Consider the following 21,196-nt stretch of genomic DNA (forward strand, 5'->3'; position numbering starts at 1 on the left):
TGTTTGTTTTGCTCTCATAGAGTTGTTACCCATTCACATCATTATATGACTGGCACACAGCAACGGTTGAGCTAAAAATCTTCATTTGTGTTCTCCTGAAGAAACAAACACACCTACATGTTGGATGCACTGGGGGTTAACAGATAAACATCAAGTTTTCATTTTTGGATGAACTAACCCTTTAATCAAAAGTATATGACAACGAGCGCAACTAAAATCCTTCTTCACATCATGGTTAGACTATTGTATCCTCTGACATATGAGTCTGTCACCGTTATCTGCAAATGCTTCTTGGAGAATCTTTGTCCACTCAAACACTCCTCCTCTCGTGGATTAGGAGGATATAAACACATCCTCTTCCAGGCAGATTCAGAACATCTTTAGTTAATTATTGTCCTGATGGTGGAAATGGGGATTTTCAATGCTTTATCAGTTTTCTTACGGCCACTTTCTATTTGGTGAAACTCAACAATCTTTTGCTGCACGTCAGAACTATATTCTGTGCTTTTACTCATTGGGAGGATGATTGGGGGATTTAGTCTTTGTGTTGTCATTTTTATACTTCATAGCTAGGCAATTTCGTGTTCCTAGTGACTGGTGTGCTTAATTTTAAAATTAATGGGACACTAGAGGTGCCAAAATTCTAGAGGTGCCAATAATTGTGTCCAACATGTTTTGGAGAAAAATAATGAAATAAATGTTTCAAATGCCCCCATTCTTTCACTTCAATGAACGGTTAGATTTTGTGATTTATTTAATTTTATTTATGAAAGATCAAAAGGATAAACATTTGCAGATTTATTTTCATAGCCCATACTACCCGTACATTTTAAATTCTGTCTTGTCAGAACAGAAGATTTGAAAAACAGTCTAACTTCTCCTATGACTAATGTTAAATCAAAAACCAATAGGAGTGCACAACCTGACTGGTTAACAAACCACTACTTGCTCCATACACATACACTTCGCTTTTTCCTTTCCTTTTTTTTTTAAAGACAACGCTATGATCAAAATTAACGCTACAGATTGTTTTTTCAACAGGGTATATACAGCAATCCTTAAGTTAAATTTACTACTTTTTAATACCTTTTTTACTAACTTTAGAATATTTTTTAAAACCATCACGACACTGAATTGTGAAGTGTTAATCAGCGACCTTTCTATTATTTACATAGATTTTGACATATATAACATACAAAAAAGAATAGATTTAGAATCGACACAAGGAGGAAATCTGTTATAAGTTATCATAGATCTCAACATTCACAAAGGTTGGTTGAGGAGAAGCATTACTGCACACACATCTGATTTCAATTAATAATTGGTAATTCAGCAATTAAATTATTTAGTGTTTTTTTCCCAACAACAAAACCTGAGCCAAATACTACATTTCTATAACTGTGATAAGTTGTTGAATTAAACAAAATACTAAAAACTAGTGCTGTCAATCGATTAAAAACTTTAATTAGATTAATCACACATTTTTTCTGTGATTAATCGCAATAAAAAAAAGTTTTTGTACGTTTTTAATACATTTTTAATATCATAGTTCCACAGTTAATCAAATTAATGTAGAAACAACATAAAGACAGTATATTTTAAATACTTGTTTAAATGGCATCTTTTTATGAATGAAGGCCAGTATTACTGATATCAATACAGTTACTGATTTTTTTTTTTACATTCATTATTAGGCTTCAAAAATATAACAGTTTTTAATTTAAGTAAACTTAAAACAATGCTAACATAAACCCATAATAAATGTCATGTTTATTCCTGCCCTTCCTGTCTTAACAGTAAGGAAATATACAGAAATTTAATACAGTTATCAAAGTTATATGCAGTCTGCACTGCATAAACTATAAATTAAATATTTAATCCTTATTAAAGCTACAAAAGTTATTTAGTCAAGCCCAGCGAGTCATTTTCTCTGTTCCCTTTGTTCTTTAACTTTACTGACAGGAAGCTTTATTGGCTGCTGTCCCTTTAAGAGCAGACAGACACGCGGATCTCACTGTTTATACTGTCTATGGATCGCGCCTCATTCTCTCACAACTCTTTGTTCATTTTAGACTATATATATATATATATATATATACATCGTTTAAGATTGCTCTTATGAGGACAGTCGTTGAAGATATGCCTTGAAGCAAGTCTAAAATAAAACGTAAGCCAGCCACGTCTGTTGTGCGCGCTGTGCTCTGAGAGGATGCCGAACGACCACTGAATATGACGTCAGCATCAAACATACGTTGAGACCATGGTTGAGACGGAGACGAAAGATCTTTGATTATGTGCCCAGATATGCTAAAGCCCATATTTAAACGAACTAACGCCGAACGCAGATACAATTTCAATCAGAATAGGACACCTGATAGTCTGAAAAAATAATACCTAATTTGGAAAAAAATAATACCTATGAGACCAAATTTAACACTTTTAATGGCCTTAAATTTGACAATTTTGATTTATCACTTTTTAATACTTTTTAAAACCCCGCGGACACCCTGTTCAATGCCACACATAAACGCAGCTCACCGTCACTTAACACGGACTGATGATGTAAAACTTTGGACAAGTCTTTTTGTGTGCGTTTTTAACACGTCTTGACAACCGTACCAGACTGACAGTAATGACAACTGAGATCTTACAGTGTGACATGGCTTACAGCGGTGATCGTGTTTGTACAGTCTGACAAGTAACAGTCTATTAATCGTGCCCACCCTGCTTTAGCTTAAAATGAAAATCAATGATTCCTGAAACTGAATTTTGAGATACTTACGTTTTATTGTAAAGCAGTTTTGAAGCAATTTGTATTGTTTAAAGGAAATGTATGTAAGAAATCTAATTCAATTAATCATAAAATGGCCCTGATATGTCGCTAGACATTGAGAAATCATGTTAAGTTCAAATACTTATATCTCTGACAACAGTAGTCCGGCCAGGATATTGTCATTTAAAAGTTGTTGTTGCAGCTCAACTGATGTTGATATGTTGTGTTTTGGCCTGAAGCTCCGCCCTCCACCATCGACCAATCACGGAGTCAGTAGTGCTTGGGCATCTGGGTTGCGAGATCTGCTCTAGTTACCACAGCTGCAGATCTACAAACGGTCCTGCTGATCCTGCAGCCGATCTGGCAACCTCGAGTGAGGGGGAGTGGGAGAGGGGATAGTGACTGCAGTACCAGTTTTGGACACAATCTTACATACACTTCCTTTAGAGTGCTATAAAAATAAACTGGACTGGAATCAGTGTGGGATGAGTTCACCTGGCTGTTCATTTCTTTGTCTCGTTGTCGGCGTAGTTTGGCCTCTTCTCTCTGCCGGTCCAGTTCCTGTACCCATTGTCTCTGCTGTTCCTCTCTCTGAGCGTTGAACATGTCCTCCACAGGAGCTGCTTCCTGTACACACATCAAGCACCACAGATACCAGTCAAACATCATTCAAATCCATCTATTGTAGAGTCATTACGGTGGACTTGTTTTGAGTTTGCCAAAAAATAAGATGCAAGTAAGTAAATGCTGAAACATCACCCCCACAATAAAGACCGAGCGGATGGCAGCGGGCAGATCTCGCGGAGTCTGAGCTGGAGCTCTGCGCTGCCAACTCTCTATTCCAGCAGCCGTCCGTGTGCTCATCCCGTCCTGCATGTAATGCAAATAATCTCAATTATACATAGACACATTCAGAATTCGGATCGCTAATGTCACGTGATTTTAGCAGTTTGTCACGCAATCCGAATCGATTCACTGGTTCATAACCATTTGAATCTTTATTTGAGGATTGAAAACAAACCCGGAAGAGAAGACAATGCTGAATAAAGTCGTAGTTTTTGTTATTTTTTGACCCAAATGTATTTCCGATGCTTCAAGAGACTCTAATTAACCCACTGATGTCTCATATGGACTACTGTGATGATGTTTTTATTCCCTTTCTGGACATGGACAGTATAGTGTGCTTACATTCACTTTCCAAGTAATTTTGTTTTTCAAGTATATGTACTTTATCAGTGTTCTTCTTTGGAAACTCTTACTCCACAATCTTCAAAAACATAATATTGTACTTTTTACAGCAATATATTTCATATTGAAATGTCCCCTAATGTCGTTCCACACCCGTAAGACCTCCGTTCATCTTCACACACAGTTTAAGATATTTTAGATTTAGTCCGAGGCTTTTCTGTCCCTTGAATGTAAGTGTATGCACACTATACTGTCCATGTCCAGAAAGGGAATAAAAACATCATCACAGTAGTCCATATGAGACATCAGTTTGTTAGTTAGATTCTTTTGAAGCGTCGGAAATACATTTTGGTCCAAAAATAACAAAAACTTTGACTTTATTCAGCATTGTCTTCTCTTCCACGTTTGTTTTCAAACCTCAAATAAAGATTCAAACGGTTGTAGAGGTGACCCCTAATTGTCAAAGATTCGATGCATCGATATGCAGGACCGGATTCGACCACTGATCTCATGGTCAGTTATGAAACGAGGATTATACCATTTTGGCAATATGGGGGTGCTCAATATTAGTGTTATAAAGACGTGTCGCGGGACTCGCGGCGCTGAGCGGAGCTTCGCACCGGATACGCCGCGCCTTTATAATTCGAACACATATACACCGACGGCGGCATTTGATGCCTGTCCACGCCGATTAAATGTATATTTCCCTCAAATCGTGAATGTACATACTGATTTCACCCTGTGCTACAAGATACACTCATCGTGCAGCTCTTCTGTCAGAAGTCGATTCAAAATTGAGCTTGCGCGTACATAACGTTCACGTCTGCCTGGTTATCTGAGATACCGGAGACACGGCGCTGAGCTTCAGTCCGGTGCGCAACCCCATTTAGGCACAATCGGCTTAAGGACATGCATATAAACGCACTCAAAGTGTTCTTTTCCTCTCTAGGCAGGTATTTTTTAGGTGTATTTATTCAAATGTTCTTTTATATATTTGTGTGATGTTCTGTGTTTCGATCGTGGCGTTTAAATGTTATGAGAGAACGGTTAATTTACGAATGTGTAGTGTATAGTTTTGATCACTTTATTAAAAGTGGTGGCTGTGTGCCGTGTGTAAAGTAAAATAAATATAGTCTTAGCCTCCTGCTGACTAGTGTCCTGCCCTTCGTTTATACCGTTTATTTTTTTCCGGTCTATGGTTTACACACACATAGATGATTCGACTATCAGTCGACTATAGAGAGATTCGAAAATTCTGATTCGAATGTGTAAATCCTTAGTCGGGGACACCCCTAAACGGTTGTGAATCAGCGTATTGATTCATATCACCAATGTCACGTGATTTCAGCAGTTTGACAGTTTGACACGCGGATCCGAATCTTGAATCATGACCGTTTGATTCTTTATTTGAGGAACGCGGAAGAGAAGACAATGCTGAATAAAGTCGTATTTTTTGTTATTTTTGGACCAAAATGTATTCTGGACGCATCAAAAGAGTCTAACTAACCCACTGATGTCACATATGGACTACTGTGATGATGTTTTCATTACAATGTAATGTAATACATTCTGGACGTGGACAGCAAGTGGGCATACACTTACATTCTAAGGACAGAAAGCTCTCGGACTAAATATAAAATATCTTAAACTGTGTTCCGAGGATGAACGGAGGTCTTATGCTGCGTTCACACCGCACGCGAATGACGCGAATAAATCGCGCTATTCGCGCTAAGTTGGACGCGTGAACAATTTAAATCCATTCGCGCGTGAAATTCGCTTCATTCGCGCGTGACATTCACTATAAAACAGACGCGAATTCGCGTCATGGGAGGGGGTTCTGCCAGGCAGCGGCAGTCGGCAGAAAGACTATCCGAGTTAAGGCTGCTCTCACCGGGGTTGATGAGCGCTGAGCTCCGGTGATCGCCTAGATCTCACACCTCCGAAAACACCAGATCAAATTTTCAAATAGGAGCTCTCTTAATAAATAAATCACATATTTGAGCTTTAAACAACTACATTCTCGCCTGAAAAACTATTAAAAGTACATTTTGTGACACAATACAGTAGTATTTTTAAATTACTCTGGCCTCGGGTTTCCCCTATGGGTTTCCCATCCGTCACTTCACCACGTGACAGCAGTAAGCAGGCTCCTCATTGGTTAACGCGTAATGTAGTGATGTAAATGTTTTCTAAAGAAAAACACTGATAAAGTAGCCTGGATGCCAGCCGAACTTAGCCCCGCCCACAACATTTTTAGGTCGGGCAATTCGGTCTGGCATCGCTCCATAGAGGAGTAATTATCCCCGAACAGAAACTGTTCGGACCAATGAGATCATCAGGGCGGGCTTTAGACGATGACGGACAGATGATCAACAGTACCGTAATCATCACGTCATCAAAGGGGCTTGGGTTATATTTACTCGAATCCTAAACGGAGAGCTTGTTTGTATCTGCGTTCACCTTCACAATTTCTCTCAAAGATGATGATCATGTTGGGTAAGCGCTCTGTGTATCAATAAATTCTTTTATTTTTTCACAACACCGGCAAAGATTGTGTATTCCAGCCTGATTTCAGCACGCGTGCAGACAGGGTTGCCAAGTTTTTACAACAAAATCCGCCAACTACTAGCCCTAAACAATAACTTTTTGGGCGGTTCTCCGGGGGAAAAATGGAGTTTGGGGGGTAAAATGTGTGTTATTTTGGCAAGATTGCCTGCTAAAATTCACACTCATGGGTCTATATATCACATAATAGTCGCTTCAACCCGCTGACATTTAAAACAACCGCGGAAAAAAATGCGGACATGGCAACACAGTACAGTTAAGCTCTGTCTGTTGACATTTGACAATGCGTTGCTTCGTTGCTCTGATTGGTTGTAGGTCTATCCAGTTGAGGTCTTTCCTGGTTGGGTTGAAACACGCCCCATAATCACAGCCCAATGGAGCATCAGACTCATATTCTGACTAGTGTTGAGTATGAGCACGTCAGGCTACTGATAAAGTATATACTTAAAAATGTACCTGAGTAGAAAGTAAAAATACTCCACTACTGTCCGCCTCTGTTCAATGGAGGAACAGACAGCTCTCGGGCTAAATATAAAATATTTTAAACTGTGTTCCGAGGATGAACAGAGGTCTTACGGGTGCGGAACGACATTAGGGTGAGTAAGAATTTTCATTTTTGGGTGAACTAATCCTTTAATCTGTTTTGTCCACCACTTCTGTCCTTCGAGGGGAGGGTCTATCGGCGGGTAAATGTATGTTTTTTTTCCCAGATCTACAGGATGAAATAATCTCTCACAATTTACAGATGAACGTGCAGTAGATACGACAGAAAAACATACAGAGATCAGCCGTTTTAATTTCTGCTCTGACAGCCGAAAGACCAGCCGGACACTGTGAGTGTGTGATAGAAATCAGAAATGAGAGAACATTGTTAGCTAAGGACCCAAGTTTGGTTTGAGGATGAAAATTGCACAAAGTTAAATCCCGTCTGGCTAGCGCACTTTCCATTATGTTTACACATTAGGTCAGAAGGCGGAGAGTATATGGTATTTTGTGGCTGTTCGAGCACATTCAACCACGTGTCTACTCTACCAAAGCAATCCATTCGAATGCGTTTTCAACTAATTCTGGAAGTGGACAAGCTCAAGTTTTTAGACCCCCTTTACACCTGTATTTAGTTTGGTCCGATCGACCAAACTACATCTTAATACCAGCTGCATGCACACAGAGACAGGTCAATTTCACTGACTGGATCATTGTTGCACTGTATCAAGTTTTATTTCAAGGGTGGTTTCTCTAATCACGGCCTTGTCCACTTCCTCCAACCTACAGGCTGTAAAAGTAGCTCTTCAGTTAATTTTTCATACTATAGTAACTCAGGGTGTCTGTTTTTTGTTTTTTTTTTGCCTTTATTGTGATAGTATAGAGTAGACAGGAAGCAAAGTGGGAGAGAGAGGGGGACAGGATGGGAAAAGGTCCGGTGTTGTGCCGAATTCTGACCGAATCTCGAAAGGTTTAGGATTAGGTGTGGGGGTGGAGTTAGGATTCAGCAATGGGGTAGCAGTTTCAATGGGGGTTAATCATTTGGCAGGGAGTTCAAATTTGGAACAACTTGATCTCTGGTTGCACAATGTCAAAACGCTTGCCGTAGGGCTACTGACTCCTGTGTGATCATCTCCTAACGCCTGTCACTCACCTGGATCAGCGTTTAAAGATCATTTACAATGAACGATAACAAAGAGTTTATGTTTTTTTTTGTACTGATGTGTAAGTGTTATTTTATTGGTAAAAGGATGGAATGCTGTTGCTTGTGTGAACAGCACATTGGCGTTTTTAGCGGAAAAGTCAGTCTGTAATTTACTGGGATGAATGTGTGAAAGGGGCTACCGAACCAGATATCAAGCGTTTCACTTGCATCTGTGACTAAAATAGTAACACAAATACGAATAAATATTTAAAAAAGTCCCAACGGGACCTTAAAAGTTTCTTTTTTTTTTTGGTGTTTTTTTTAAAAACACTTTTTAAAAAGTGTTTTTTCCCCACTTAAGTCTTAAATATCTTAAATGGTATAACAAACATCCTTATCATTTTGAGAGGTCTTAATTTTTGGGTTGTTAATTATCCTTATGAGATTTATACATTTGATATTGCAAAGTAAATGCACAAATGAACTACGCTACGTGCACGTCAGAATAAAGACAAAAAAACCTGAAAATAAAAACTGGAACAGGTCTGAGAACAGGTCTCAGAACAGATCTAATCTTTTGATTTTATAACACTCTTTAATTTCAAACAAAATGCATTTTTATTAACAGCCAGGTTTGTTCTTTATAACAAACATTATAACAAAGTGCTTAATATTTACTTACCGTGTTAGGCAGGTCTTTTGGTCTCATTGTAGATGATTCATCATGAGATTTCATATCTTGGAGACTAGCTTTTTGCTGCCTTTTTAAAGCCATCTGCTCATCTGTAAAGTAACAACCTGATCAGCCACACATCCTAATTCAGTACTGTTCATAACTGTATTATGTTTTGTATAATTTTGTATGATCTCATTTGTGTGATGTGTTTAATGCTTATCTTTAAGGGTGGACCTTAATGCTTGCGTTTTTTTTCTCTCTCTCTTTCCAATTGTACAAATGTATACAAAATCACCAGTTTGTAAGGTAGTGAAGTTTTTCATGAGATTGGGTTCATAACATTACGGTCAATTTAATATAATGAATCTGTCCATCATATTCATAGACTCTCTGTGCCACCTTTATTTATTTTTCAAATCTTGATACGCTTGTAGATGACACAGAGGTTTGTAGTGTCTGTTTGCACAACAGTACCCAGCTCTCTCTTCCATTGAGCTTTTCTGGCTTCCAGTTTTTCTTTCCCCCTTTCCCTTTCTCCAAACGTGCTGAAAAACCCGGACTGCTGCCCATCTGGTTGAAGCCTGAATCAAAACAATAGGGAACAAAATAAGTGTCAAATAATGGTCAAAAACTATTCATCAATCCATCAACTCAACGAATATATTTCACCAAACCGAGAATCAAAAGCATGCCATATTTCATGGCTCTGGTCATATTTCACCTCAAAGGCCCTGATAGACTTCAAGTGAAATCGAAGAACGAACTGGTGTGACATCATTTTAAACTAAATCAGCCCAAAATTACGTTTGTTTTGAAGTTTTGAAGCAGCTTGCCAAATCAAACTTTCTGGAAAAACTTTGAACCACCATTGGTCTATGGTGATGATGTAATAGGTTGGCGTGGCTTATGTGACATGAAAATCTTCTCCTGCTCATTTCTTCTGTTTAGTCCGTCAAGGCCAGATGCGAGTTTAAAAAAAAAAAAAAGCCAAAACAAGAGCATCATAAAGGTAATCTGGAGCTCCGGGGGGTTCACAAGGCCTTCTGAAGTGAAGCAATGCAATGTTTGTGTAAGAAAAATATACATTTTTAAAATGTTATAAACCAAAAAAAATCTAGCTTCCGACAGATGGCCATATGCATCAATTTCAATTTACAGCGAAAGTGTGACCCCTGACTCAAGGCATGACGTATTGATGAACGCGGAAGCACAGAGGATGGAGCAAAACAAAACACCAGTCATGAATTAGAAGTCTAAACCGAGAATCTTTAAAGAGAAATGTCGGATTTCGATAAAAGAGAAGAGGAGTTTGAATTTGTTGCCCAGCCCTATTTGTTTGAACCACGGGAAGCATCAAAGCTTACATTACTCGCGTCAGAGGTCACTCCTTTGGCGTAAGTCGACTTGTGTAGGCCGGCTGTCGGAAGCTAGTTATTTTAGTTTATAAGGTTTTAAATATGCATTTTTTGTTAAAGCTGCTGTCCATTACGTTTTACATTTACATTTAATCATTTAGCAGATGCTTTTATCCAAAGTGACTTACAAAAAAGGGGAGCGCAATAGAAGCAACGAAACAAACAAGGCCAACAACCTGTAAGAGTTGTAAGAAGTCTCAATTAATTAGCACAGTACACAATTTTTTTTTTTTTTTTTTATAGCCATCTACAATAGCCATCTAACAATAGCCACCTACAAAAAAAACTCACGTACGCAAAATACCGAACACTGGATTTTGATAGCCACGATAACAACCCATTAGGACTAAGGCTGTTGCCCCAGCTGTTGTCGTTAATGCAGATTCAGTGGCCCAATGGGTTGGTTTTGTATGGCATTCTAGCTAAACGCGCAGCAATAGCCATCTACAACAAAAACTCACGTACGCAAAATACAGAACACTGGATTATGATAGCTATGATAACTGTGTAACACACCCGCCTGAAGGCACAAATCCGGATGAGAGACGTAGATATGATCCAGGAGTGTGCGCTTTTTGGTCGTAGCTGTGGTGATCAGTAAGTGCTAGTCTTTATTGGTCAGGTGCAATTGGAAAAGATGTGTCTTAAGATGTTTTTTAAAAATGGCTACAGACTCTGCAGCAGGAATTGAGATCGGCAAGTCATTCCACCAGGTGGGAACGGTCCAGGAAAATGTCCGTGAGCGCTTTCATGCCTCTTTGGGATGGAACCACGAGGCACCGCTCGCTCGCAGAACGCAAGCTTCTGGAGGGTGTGTAAGTCTGAACAAGTGAGTTAAGGTATATTGGTGCAGAGCGAGTTTTGTAGGCGAGAACCAGTGTCTTGAATTTGATGCGAGCAGCCATTGGCAACCAGTGCAGTCTGATGAAGAGAGGCGTAACATACGCTCTCTTCGGCTCATTAAAGACCACTCTCACCGCTGCATTCTGGATCAGCTGCAAGGGTTTGATAGTGCATGCTGGAAGCCCAGCCAGAAGAGCATTACAATAGTCCAGTCTGGAGAGAACAAGAGCTTGAACCAGGAGTTGTGCAGCCTGTTCTGATAGGAAGGGTCTAATCTTTCTAATGTTGTATAAACCAAATCTGCAGGACCGGGCTGTTGCAGTAATGTGGTCAGTGAAGTTTAACTGGTCATCAATCACAACTCCAAGGTTCCTGGCTGTCCTGGATGGAGTTATGGTCGATGAACCAAGCTGAATGGAGAAATTTTGATGAAGTGCTGGGTTGGTTGAGAAAACAAGTAATTCTGTCTTTGCAAGATTGAGTTGAAGGTGATGCTCTTTCATCCAGTCAGAAATGTCTGTCAGACAGGCAGCGATACGAACACTGACTATAGGATCATCTGGTTGAAATGAGAAGTAGAGTTGAGTGTCATCAGCATAGCAGTGATAGGAGAAGCCGTGTTTCTAAATGACAGAACCTAATGATGACATGTAGATGGAGAAGAGAAGTGGTCCAAGCACTGAGCCCTGTGGAACCCCAGTAGATAGATGATGCGACTTAGACACTTCACCTCTCCATGACACCCTGTAGGACCTACCAGAGAGGTAAGACCTGAACCACTGGAGAGCAGATCCTGAGATCCCCGTCTTCTTAAGTGTTGACAGGAGGATCTGGTGGTTAACTGTGTCAAAAGCAGCAGACAGATCCAGCAGAATGAGCACTGAGGATTTGGAAGCTGCTTTTGCCAGTCTCAGTGCCTCAGTTACCGAGAGCAAGGCAGTCTCAGTCGAATGGCCGCTTTTGAAGCCGGATTGGTTGTTGTCTAGGAGTTTGTCCTGTTCAAGAAACATAGAGAGTTGATTGAACACAACTCGCTCAAGGGTCTTTTGCAATAAAAGGCAGAAGGGATACCGGTCGGTAGTTTTCTAAAAGTGCTGGATTCAGAGAGGGTTTCTTAAGCAGTGGGGTTACCCGAGCCTGTTTAAATGCTGTGGGAAAGGTTCCCGTGTGAAGAGAAGTGTTGACAATGTGAGTGAGTGCAGGGGTGATTGAAGAACAAATGGCCTGGTGACCGAGGTGACCTGGAGGACGATAGACCACTACCACATGGATTTTAACAGGGTGAGTAATAGTGATTGAGTGCGATTCAAATGAACTGGCCAGTAGAGATGGTAAGGGATCAAATTTCCAATCATTTGAGATAAGCAAACCAGTACCCCCACCCCTCCCAATAGGCAGAGCAGTGTGTGAAAAAGTTAAATTGGTTGAGAGGGCTGCAGGAGTGGCAGTGTCCTCTGGTTTGATCCAGGTCTCAGTTAGGGCCATGAGGCTGAGCTGAGAATGAGTCCCAATAGATGAAATAAAGTCTGCTTTGTTTACAGCCGACTGGCAATTCCAGAGACCAATTGGAATAGAGAGTAAAGTAGCAGAGGATGTTAGGATATAGCTCAAATTATTAGGATTGCGGCGTCTCGTGCGTACAGAGCGTGATTTACGAGTGCTAGTAGTAATAGTTGAGATTTGAAAGCACGTGGTGAATACATCTCAGAGAAAAGGCCGGATAGAAAACCGAACACAAATAATGAAAAGGAAGATGATACTCAAGTGCCTTGCCGGGGTCCTTGCTCGAGAGGAGTTCCACAGGGAAGAGTTTAAGTCTTTACACTCGTTGGTCTTCACACAAGGAAGGCTTCACACTGCCGCGGACTATCACGCTATTTATACTCACCTGAGTATCGTTATTGAAAGCAGCTGGGAACGCCCCCAACAAACGCTCGCTCACAACGTGGCAATGACCAAACAAAGGCTAACTCCCCCCCCCACACACACACCGCGAGAATACACCAAAACTAATAATACACACCACTGCACTACACAGACACACTTATCCAACAATAAGTTGTGTTCTTAACACAACAAGTTTTTGTGTTCAAGATGTACAAAAATGATATAATGAGATCCATTTTCCATGTTTTGTCTTACCCTGAATCATTATGATACACTTATAATAAGTGTATAAATTTGGACTATTTTAGAATGAACTGCTGCGGAGGAGCACAGTCCCTGCGTGACTCGCCATACTCACTCACATAACAGAGAGAAGTAGCTCCGGCTGCAATGTTCTTCCGCAAGACGCATGCAGTTCTGTTTATTAACCGCAAAAGCGCAAAAAGTTACGGACTGCAGCTCTAAACAAACCCATCACTTCGCTTCACTAACCCCCCGGAGCTGTGTGGAGTACGTTTATAATGGATTGATGCACTTTTATGGGCTTCAAAATTTCATCCTCCATTTACTGCTATTATAAAGCTTGGAAGTGTAAACTCTGATTGTATGCGTCAGAAAGAAGAATGTCTCATACACCCAGGATGGCTTGAGGGTGAGTTAATCATGGGGTAATATTCATCTTTGGGTGAATTATCCCTTGAAAAAACAAAAAGGAAAACAAACTACACCTTTGTAAAAATGTCAGTACAAATCATTACAACGATGCACATATGAAACATATCTGATGAGGTGAATTTTTCACCTCATCAGATACAGCTGATCTTAAAACAAGTCACGTTTCTTACTCTCTGTCTGTGTTTTCTTGTGCCGCTCTGTGTTTATAATGATGGCCATCCGGGATGAACTCTTTGGCTGCTTCTGTAGTTCTATGAGAGTTTTCCTCTGAGCTGGCAACAGGTTCTGCTGACAAGAAAATACATGTTGTACTCAAGAATATTATGCATGAAGTTATAAAAAAAATTACACTGATCAGGCATAACATTATGAACACCTTTCCAATATTGTGTTGGTCACCACAAGGCATGGACTCCCTGAAGGTGTGCTGTGGTATCTGGCACCATGATGCTAGCAGCAGATCCTTTAAGTCATGTAAGTTGCAAGGTGGGGGCTCCATTGGAGACATCAGACTTGTTTATTCAATGCATCCCACAGATATTCAATTGGATTGAGATCTGGGGAATTTGAAGGCCAAGTCAACAACAAGTCATCGTTGTGCTCCTCAAACAATTTGTGCTTTGTGTCAGGAGCATTATCTGCTGGAAGAGCCACAGCCACCAGAATACCGTTTCCATGAAAGGCTGAACATGGTCTCAGCAATGCTTAGGTAGGTGGAGCGTGTCAAAGTAACATCCACATGGATGGAGGACCCAAGGTTTCCCAGCAGAACATTGCCCAAAGCATCACACTGCCTCCGCCGGCTCGCCTTCTTCCCATAGTGCATCCTGGGGCCATGTGTTCCCCAGGTAAGCGTCACACACACACGGCATCCACATGATGTAAAAGAAAACGTGATTCCTCAGACCAGGCCACCTTCTTCCATTGCTCTAAAGGAGTGGATTCTGAAATACACTACTGCTTCAATATGCATACACAGGGCTTGACATTAACTTTGTTGCTCACCAGCCACTGTGGCTAGATGTTTTCCACAGTTACTAGCCACTCAGCATTTTCACTGGCCACAGTTTTACTGTTTGGAAATTACATTGTATCTGTTTAAAGTTGACTTGGCATTTTACTTGATTTAGAAGATTTAAAACCCTTTCAAACTATATATATATATATTTAAAATTTAAAAAAATACCCTAAGCAAATTACAAAAACAATAGTAAATAAAAAATAAAAATTCCGATACTAATACATATTTATTTAATATGTATACATTTATTTTTTAACATCTGTAGTTGTTTCATTAACATTAATGACAGACAGGTATTTAATTGGGCTGCTGAATGCATGGATGTAATATTTGAGATGTCAAAATCCAGTTATTACCCAACTGTTTACGTAGCCATAACCGACTGTGTTCATGCGATGGACATTTTGACATCAGTGTGCGCGTGTATTTGACTATTCAGGAGTAGGGCTGCATGATTTGGGGAAAATATATAATTGCGATTATTCTGGGTAAAATTGCGATTGCGATTTAAAATGCGATTATTGCCATTATTATTTTTTTTAAATGAAAAGTGTGTGTGTATAACATTTTGTGTTTGTATATTAATGTGACTAATAATTATTATTATGATTATTATTACTGCTAAAAATATTTAAAAAAATAAGAAATATTACCATTACAATAACATTTTCATAATTACAAGTAAAAAATAGTATGTCCGAATAAATATAATATAATACTAATTATTATTATTATTTCTGTAATATTTTACAGAAAACTTATTTTACAACAAAAAAAAAAAACTGCTGGGTTACCTATTTATATGCAGACAGCCTATGACTAAAAAACATTTGAAAGGTCTAAGCCTAAGGAGTTATTGTAAAAAATATATATATATATATATATATATATATATATATATATATATATATATATATATATATATATATATATATATATATATATAAGATAGAATATAAATATAAAATAATATAAATATAAAACTCCTGTGCATTAAAGAAAAACATGGATTATCCAATAAATTTATAATTTTTTTTTTAGTTTATTAAGTTTTAAAGTATTATTTTCTTATTATTGATTACTCAAAAGTTTTTAATTCACACTGAAAGCCAGAGGGCGCCCTTGAGCGCAAAACGCCACATTCGCCTCAGAGAAGTAATTGACGTTAGTTTTCAGGAAATCCATGATGTGAAGCTAACGCTGTAAACAGAAGATAGAGACGCTTTGATTAAACATGACGACAATAAACACGACTGCAGCAAAATATGGTGTATTTGAGTCCTTCAAGCCGTCAAGGGTATTTTCATAATAATAAAGTGTATTATAATGCAGTGCTGATTGACAGAGAATGCTATAAAATAACGCATCGTCTGCCTCACTCTGATGAGAAGCCACATCAGCTCACACACACTCGACTGACGGTATGAAGTGAGGTAAAACCTGTTATTAAACGTTGTCTTTTGTTGAACAGGTTTATGAATGCTTCACTAGTTTGTGAAGATGTTTGACTCGTGTTGCTTTTTCAAATGCACGTTATAAGCGACTCAAACTCGCAGTCTTTCAGACGGAGCAGCGTTTATCACAGATCGCCGCTCTTCGCTAACACACTGGGCATTTATCTATTTAATTAAAATCGCAGTATTTGAGCTTTCATAATCGCACTCAAGCCAAATCGCGATTGCGGTTTGATTTCGATTAATCGTGCAGCCCTATTCAGGAGCAAGGTGAACTGATCACGCGTGCGACAGAGAGCGCAGAGGAGAGAGAGAGAGAGAGAGAGAGAGAGAGAGAGAGAGCTTTTGTTGTGTGTCATTCAGCGCGATTACGCCTAAGTATAAAGAATTGTAGTTGAATTGTAGCCAATTTTGTGATACGACGGTCTTGGCATTTCATTTAGCTGTAAATTATATTCAACCCAACAAAAAGGGGCTAGTGGGAGCGGCTGCCGTACCCGCCACAGCTGAAATCTACCCGCATTTGGTGGGTGTTAATGTCAAGCCCTGTGCCTACACATATATATCCTAATTAAATGTATAATCAAAATGTAAATGTAATCAAATATCTATCCTCCTTCACGTTAAGATGATTTAAATGATTTCTTCTAGTTGTATTGTTTTCTAAAGTCTGTATTTGTTTTGTTTTTCCTTTTTACTGAATTATATGCTTTTATTTATATTACATTTTATATTTCTAAGCTTTGATTTATTTTTTTGCATCTTCCCTCACTAGAGAATAATGGTGAATATTGTCTGTACCTCTTACTGAGAGAAAGCACATGTTATCAGTATGTTTTGGGAAACAGAGCTAAGAGTTCAACCAACTCCAACCTTGGAGAAATTGTGTATCTGGAAATCTACTGTCTGTTTATTTTCTCTCAGCCAATTAGAAACAATGGAACCTAAAGCTAGACCTTGTAGAGCGATATAAAGGCCAACAAACTCCTTGTTAAGACCTAAAGCTGGCTTCTGCTGATGAAACTACAAACTACTCTTTAGTAAGTTTGTGTTAAATTAATTGCACTCCTGACTCTTGGTCCTTATTCTTCACAAATGGTCTTGGGTCCAAAATTGTTGTTCCATAACAGCGCCTTGGTCCAGTTCTGATGCTCACATTCCCACTTTTGGTGGGGTCAAGGGTCAGCATGGGCACCCTGACTGGTCTGCGGCTATGCCGCTCCATACGCAACAAACTGAGATGCTCTGTGTATTCTGACAGCTTTCTATCAGAACCAGCATTAACTTCTGGAGCAGTTTGAGCTCCAGTAGCTCGTCTGTTTGGTCGGACCACACCGGCCAGCCTTCGCTCCTCACGTGCATCAATGAGCTTTGGCCGCCCATGACCCTGTGGCCGGTTCTCCACTGTTCCTTCCTTGGAGCACTTTTGATAGAGACTGACCACTGCAGACCGGGAACAGCCCACAAGAGCTGCAGATTTGGAGATGCTCTGACTCAGTCGTCTAGCCATCACAATTTGGCCCTTGTCAAACTCGCTCAAATCCTTACGCTTGCCCATTTTTCTTGCTTCTAACACATCAACTTTGAGGACAAAATGTTCACTTGCTGCCTAACATATCCCACCCACTAACAGGAGCCGAGATGAAGAGATAATCAATGTTATTCCCTTCACCTCATAACGTTATGCCTGATCGGTGTATATTCATCATACTGTAAATGCTCACCTGTGTGGGTGTGAGTGTTGGAATCATGCTGTGCATTTGCAGCGGTTGAGCTGTTGATCGTGTTCAGTATCTGCTGAAACTGCTCCTGTGTCAAACACACCACACTCTCTTTCTGCTGTGCGACTGCGCAGGACTCTTTCCTGCCGCTCTCGGACTGGACTCTCACAGCCTCGCTGGACGTGCTGTGCTTTGAGTTGGTCACTCCGGGTCTGTGTGTGATATTCTGCCTTACACTAACAGCTGGTGTGTCTCTGCTCTTCCGTTCCTGTTCGGCTCTGTCTGGTTGAGGAGGACCTTGTTTTGAGATGAGGATTTTCTGTGTTTTTTTCTTTGGAGGAATCTGAATACAAAGGATAAAGATCACACACAAGTAGCCAGTTTTGGGTGTAATGCATTACAAGTAACGTAACAGATTACTTTTTACAAGAAGAAGTAAAATAACATTACTTTTAAATTTACAACAAAATATTTATTTAGAGTGTGTGAAAATAAGGGTTATTTAAGATCTAGACTAAATGTGAGCAGGCATTTACTCATCTCACATGCACAAAAACACATTCATAAATAAAAACGATGAAATGAATATTACACAAACCTGCAATAATTAAATATGAAAAAATGAAACAAATATACTTTATGTATTTAGTCTCACATTATTAGGGGCCAAGCACCGAAGGTGCGGAGGCACCTATTGTAATCGTAGCCGTTCCTATTATTATTATTATTAGGGGCCAAGCACCGAAGGTGCGGAGGCACCTATTGAAATCGTTAGTGTTCCTATTATTAGGGGCCAAGCACCGAAGGTGCGGAGGCACCTATTGAAATCGTTAGTGTTCCTATTATTAGGGGCCAAGCACCGAAGGTGCGGAGGCACCTATTGAAATTGTTAGTGTTCCTATTATTATTATTCTGCTTCTTCTTCTTCTTCTTCTTCTTCTTCTTCTTCTTCCGCCATAGGAGTCTCTGGCAGCCCATAGAACCGTATGGTAAAAAGTTGTGAAATTTGGCACACTCATAGAGGCCAGTCTGAGCTGTCACTATAGCAAATTTGGTGCCTCTAACTCAATCCCTCTAGCGCCACCACCTGTCCAAAGTTTCACTCATATTTATGCTTATAACTTTTGACCCCTAAGGGCTAGAAACAAAATTCTTTTTTCATCGGATTCCTTGGCTCAAGCCGATTCGATTTCACCCTATGATGTCATTTTCCGGTATGCAAATTTTCCCGCCATTTTGAATTTTCTGAAAAACCTACTTTTTCGAACTCCTCCTAGGCCGTTGCTCCGATTTTCACGAAAATTGAAACAGATCATCTTCAGAGCATGTTGACAAAAAGTTATGGAATTCAAGTTGATTCGTCCAATCGTTTTCAATAAACGCACAAACAAATTTTACGTGGAGGTTGCAAAAACACACTAAAGGCTATATCTCCGCAACGCTTTATCGTATTCAAACCAACCTTGGTACATGTCATCACAAGCATGACTTGAAGCAACATGCAGCGTTTCGGCGCAGCGCCACCTACCTGTCCGGAGATACAAAAAATGCCTATTTTGGCTTATAACTTCTGAACCGTTTATCCAAAAATCATAAAATTGGTCTCATTAGATTCAGGGCGTCATGCCGAGTCGACTGATATCCAATTTTACCATGTCGGCCATTTTGGATGTCGGCCATTTTGAATTATGTGCAAAAATGCTGTATTTTATGAACGCATGAACAGATTGTTATGAAACTTGGTATGGGTCATCACCACGATGCCCTGAAGTAGCCTGAGAAGTTTCGAAACAGCGCCACCTAGTGGAGAATTTTTTTTTTCAAACGCTTATAACTTTGGGTGTGGTTGACATATTTTGATGGGAGTGTGTTTTTTGGTCTCCTGAATCCTTGCCGACTCCAACGATACCAGACTTGCCAGGTTTCGGCATATGGTTTGCGCAGAGTTGTAATTTAGTGCTTAAAAAACATTTGCTGATATCTTCGAAACCGCTAGTCCGATCGAGACGAAACCAGCCTCAGAAGTTCGGAAACATAGGTCGATAGCTATACGCTAATGCCCAAATCTCAAAATATTGATAGTAAGGGGTAGTAAAATCCAATCAAAGTCAGGTGTCAGTCATTTTTTACGTGTTTTTTCATATAAATGTCTATAACTCCAAAACAAAATGAGATATTTTCACCAAACTTGACACACATATGTATGGGCTCACTATGAGGACACATAAAAAAATTGGTGGGATTGTGCCTCTTGGTGGCGCTATAATAAAACAAAACATGAAATTCCCATTGACTTCAATGCAGTATTATGGTTTAAAATGCTAATGCTATAATTTACGAATGCATTAGCGTATCGTTACAAAACTCGGTATGTGTCTTCCGCTCCATGTCCTGAAGATACTCAAAAAGTTTCGGGGTAGCGCCACCTTGTGGTCAAAAGTTGTAATAAAATGTACAGAAATGCGAATAACTTTTGATTAAATTAACCCATTGTAATGAAACTGGTCATAATACAGTCAATGGCTCATGCCGAGAACATGGATACCAATTGTGCCATATTTTGCAAACCTATCTGTCCTCCGTCTTGTTATTTGTTAAAAACCTACTTTTTCAAACTCATCCTAGACCGTTTGTCCGATTTTCACCAAAATTGAACCGTATCGTCTTCAGACCATGCCGACAAATAGTTATGGATTTCATGTTGATAGACAAAACAGTTTTCATATACCACTGCAACAGAGTTGAGCCATGATGCAAAAATGACTCTTGAGGCTGTATCTCTGCAATGCTTTGACATATTGACACCAAACTTTGCATGTGTCATTGTCATCTCAATCTGACTAAACCACATCAGTTTCGTAACAGTGACACCTATTGGTCGAAAGTGATAAACCATTAAACCATTATTATTGACTGTATTTAAAATTTGACTGCTATTTTGCCTAAAATCAACTTAATAGGTCCTTAATGGCTCATTGTTGCAGTTGGCTTGAGACTTCCAGCCATGCTGGCATGTCTTGTCTTCTTCTTTGCGCTTGGCCCCGATAATGGCTGCTTGCAGCTATATTTAGGGGCCAAGCACCGAAGGTGCGGAGGCACCTATTGAAATCGTTAGTGTTCCTATTATTAGGGGCCAAGCACCGAAGGTGCGGAGGCACCTATTGAAATCGTTAGTGTTCCTATTATTATTCTGCTTCTTCTTCTTTTTCCGCCATAGGAGTCTCTGGCAGCCCATAGAACCGTATGGTAAAAAGTTGTGAAATTTGGCACACTCATAGAGGCCAGTCTGAGCTGTCACTATAGCAAATTTGGTGCCTCTAACTCAATCCCTCTAGCGCCACCACCTGTCCA

General features: G+C 39.7%; 1 protein-coding gene across 4 annotated transcripts in view; it reads right to left on the reverse strand.

Annotated features, from left to right (window-relative positions):
• Positions 1–21,196, reverse strand: part of ccdc66 (coiled-coil domain containing 66) — a 191,430-nt gene that overhangs the window by 16,188 nt on the left and 154,046 nt on the right. For 3 of the 4 annotated variants that reach the window (XM_067416339.1, XM_067416337.1, XM_067416340.1), the window contains 6 exons: positions 17,849–18,188; positions 13,820–13,937; positions 9,304–9,410; positions 8,836–8,936; positions 3,533–3,643; positions 3,269–3,400 (listed from right to left, as the gene is read on the reverse strand). In XM_067416339.1, coding sequence (XP_067272440.1) covers positions 3,269–3,400; positions 3,533–3,643; positions 8,836–8,936; positions 9,304–9,410; positions 13,820–13,937; positions 17,849–18,188 — 909 coding nt within the window. The remainder of the gene's footprint in view (positions 1–3,268; positions 3,401–3,532; positions 3,644–8,835; positions 8,937–9,303; positions 9,411–13,819; positions 13,938–17,848; positions 18,189–21,196) is intronic. The other variant, XM_067416338.1, reaches the window with a different exon arrangement.

The sequence above is a fragment of the Pseudorasbora parva genome, chromosome 14 (assembly GCF_024679245.1).
Source record: "Pseudorasbora parva isolate DD20220531a chromosome 14, ASM2467924v1, whole genome shotgun sequence".
NCBI classification, from domain to species: domain Eukaryota; kingdom Metazoa; phylum Chordata; class Actinopteri; order Cypriniformes; family Gobionidae; genus Pseudorasbora; species Pseudorasbora parva.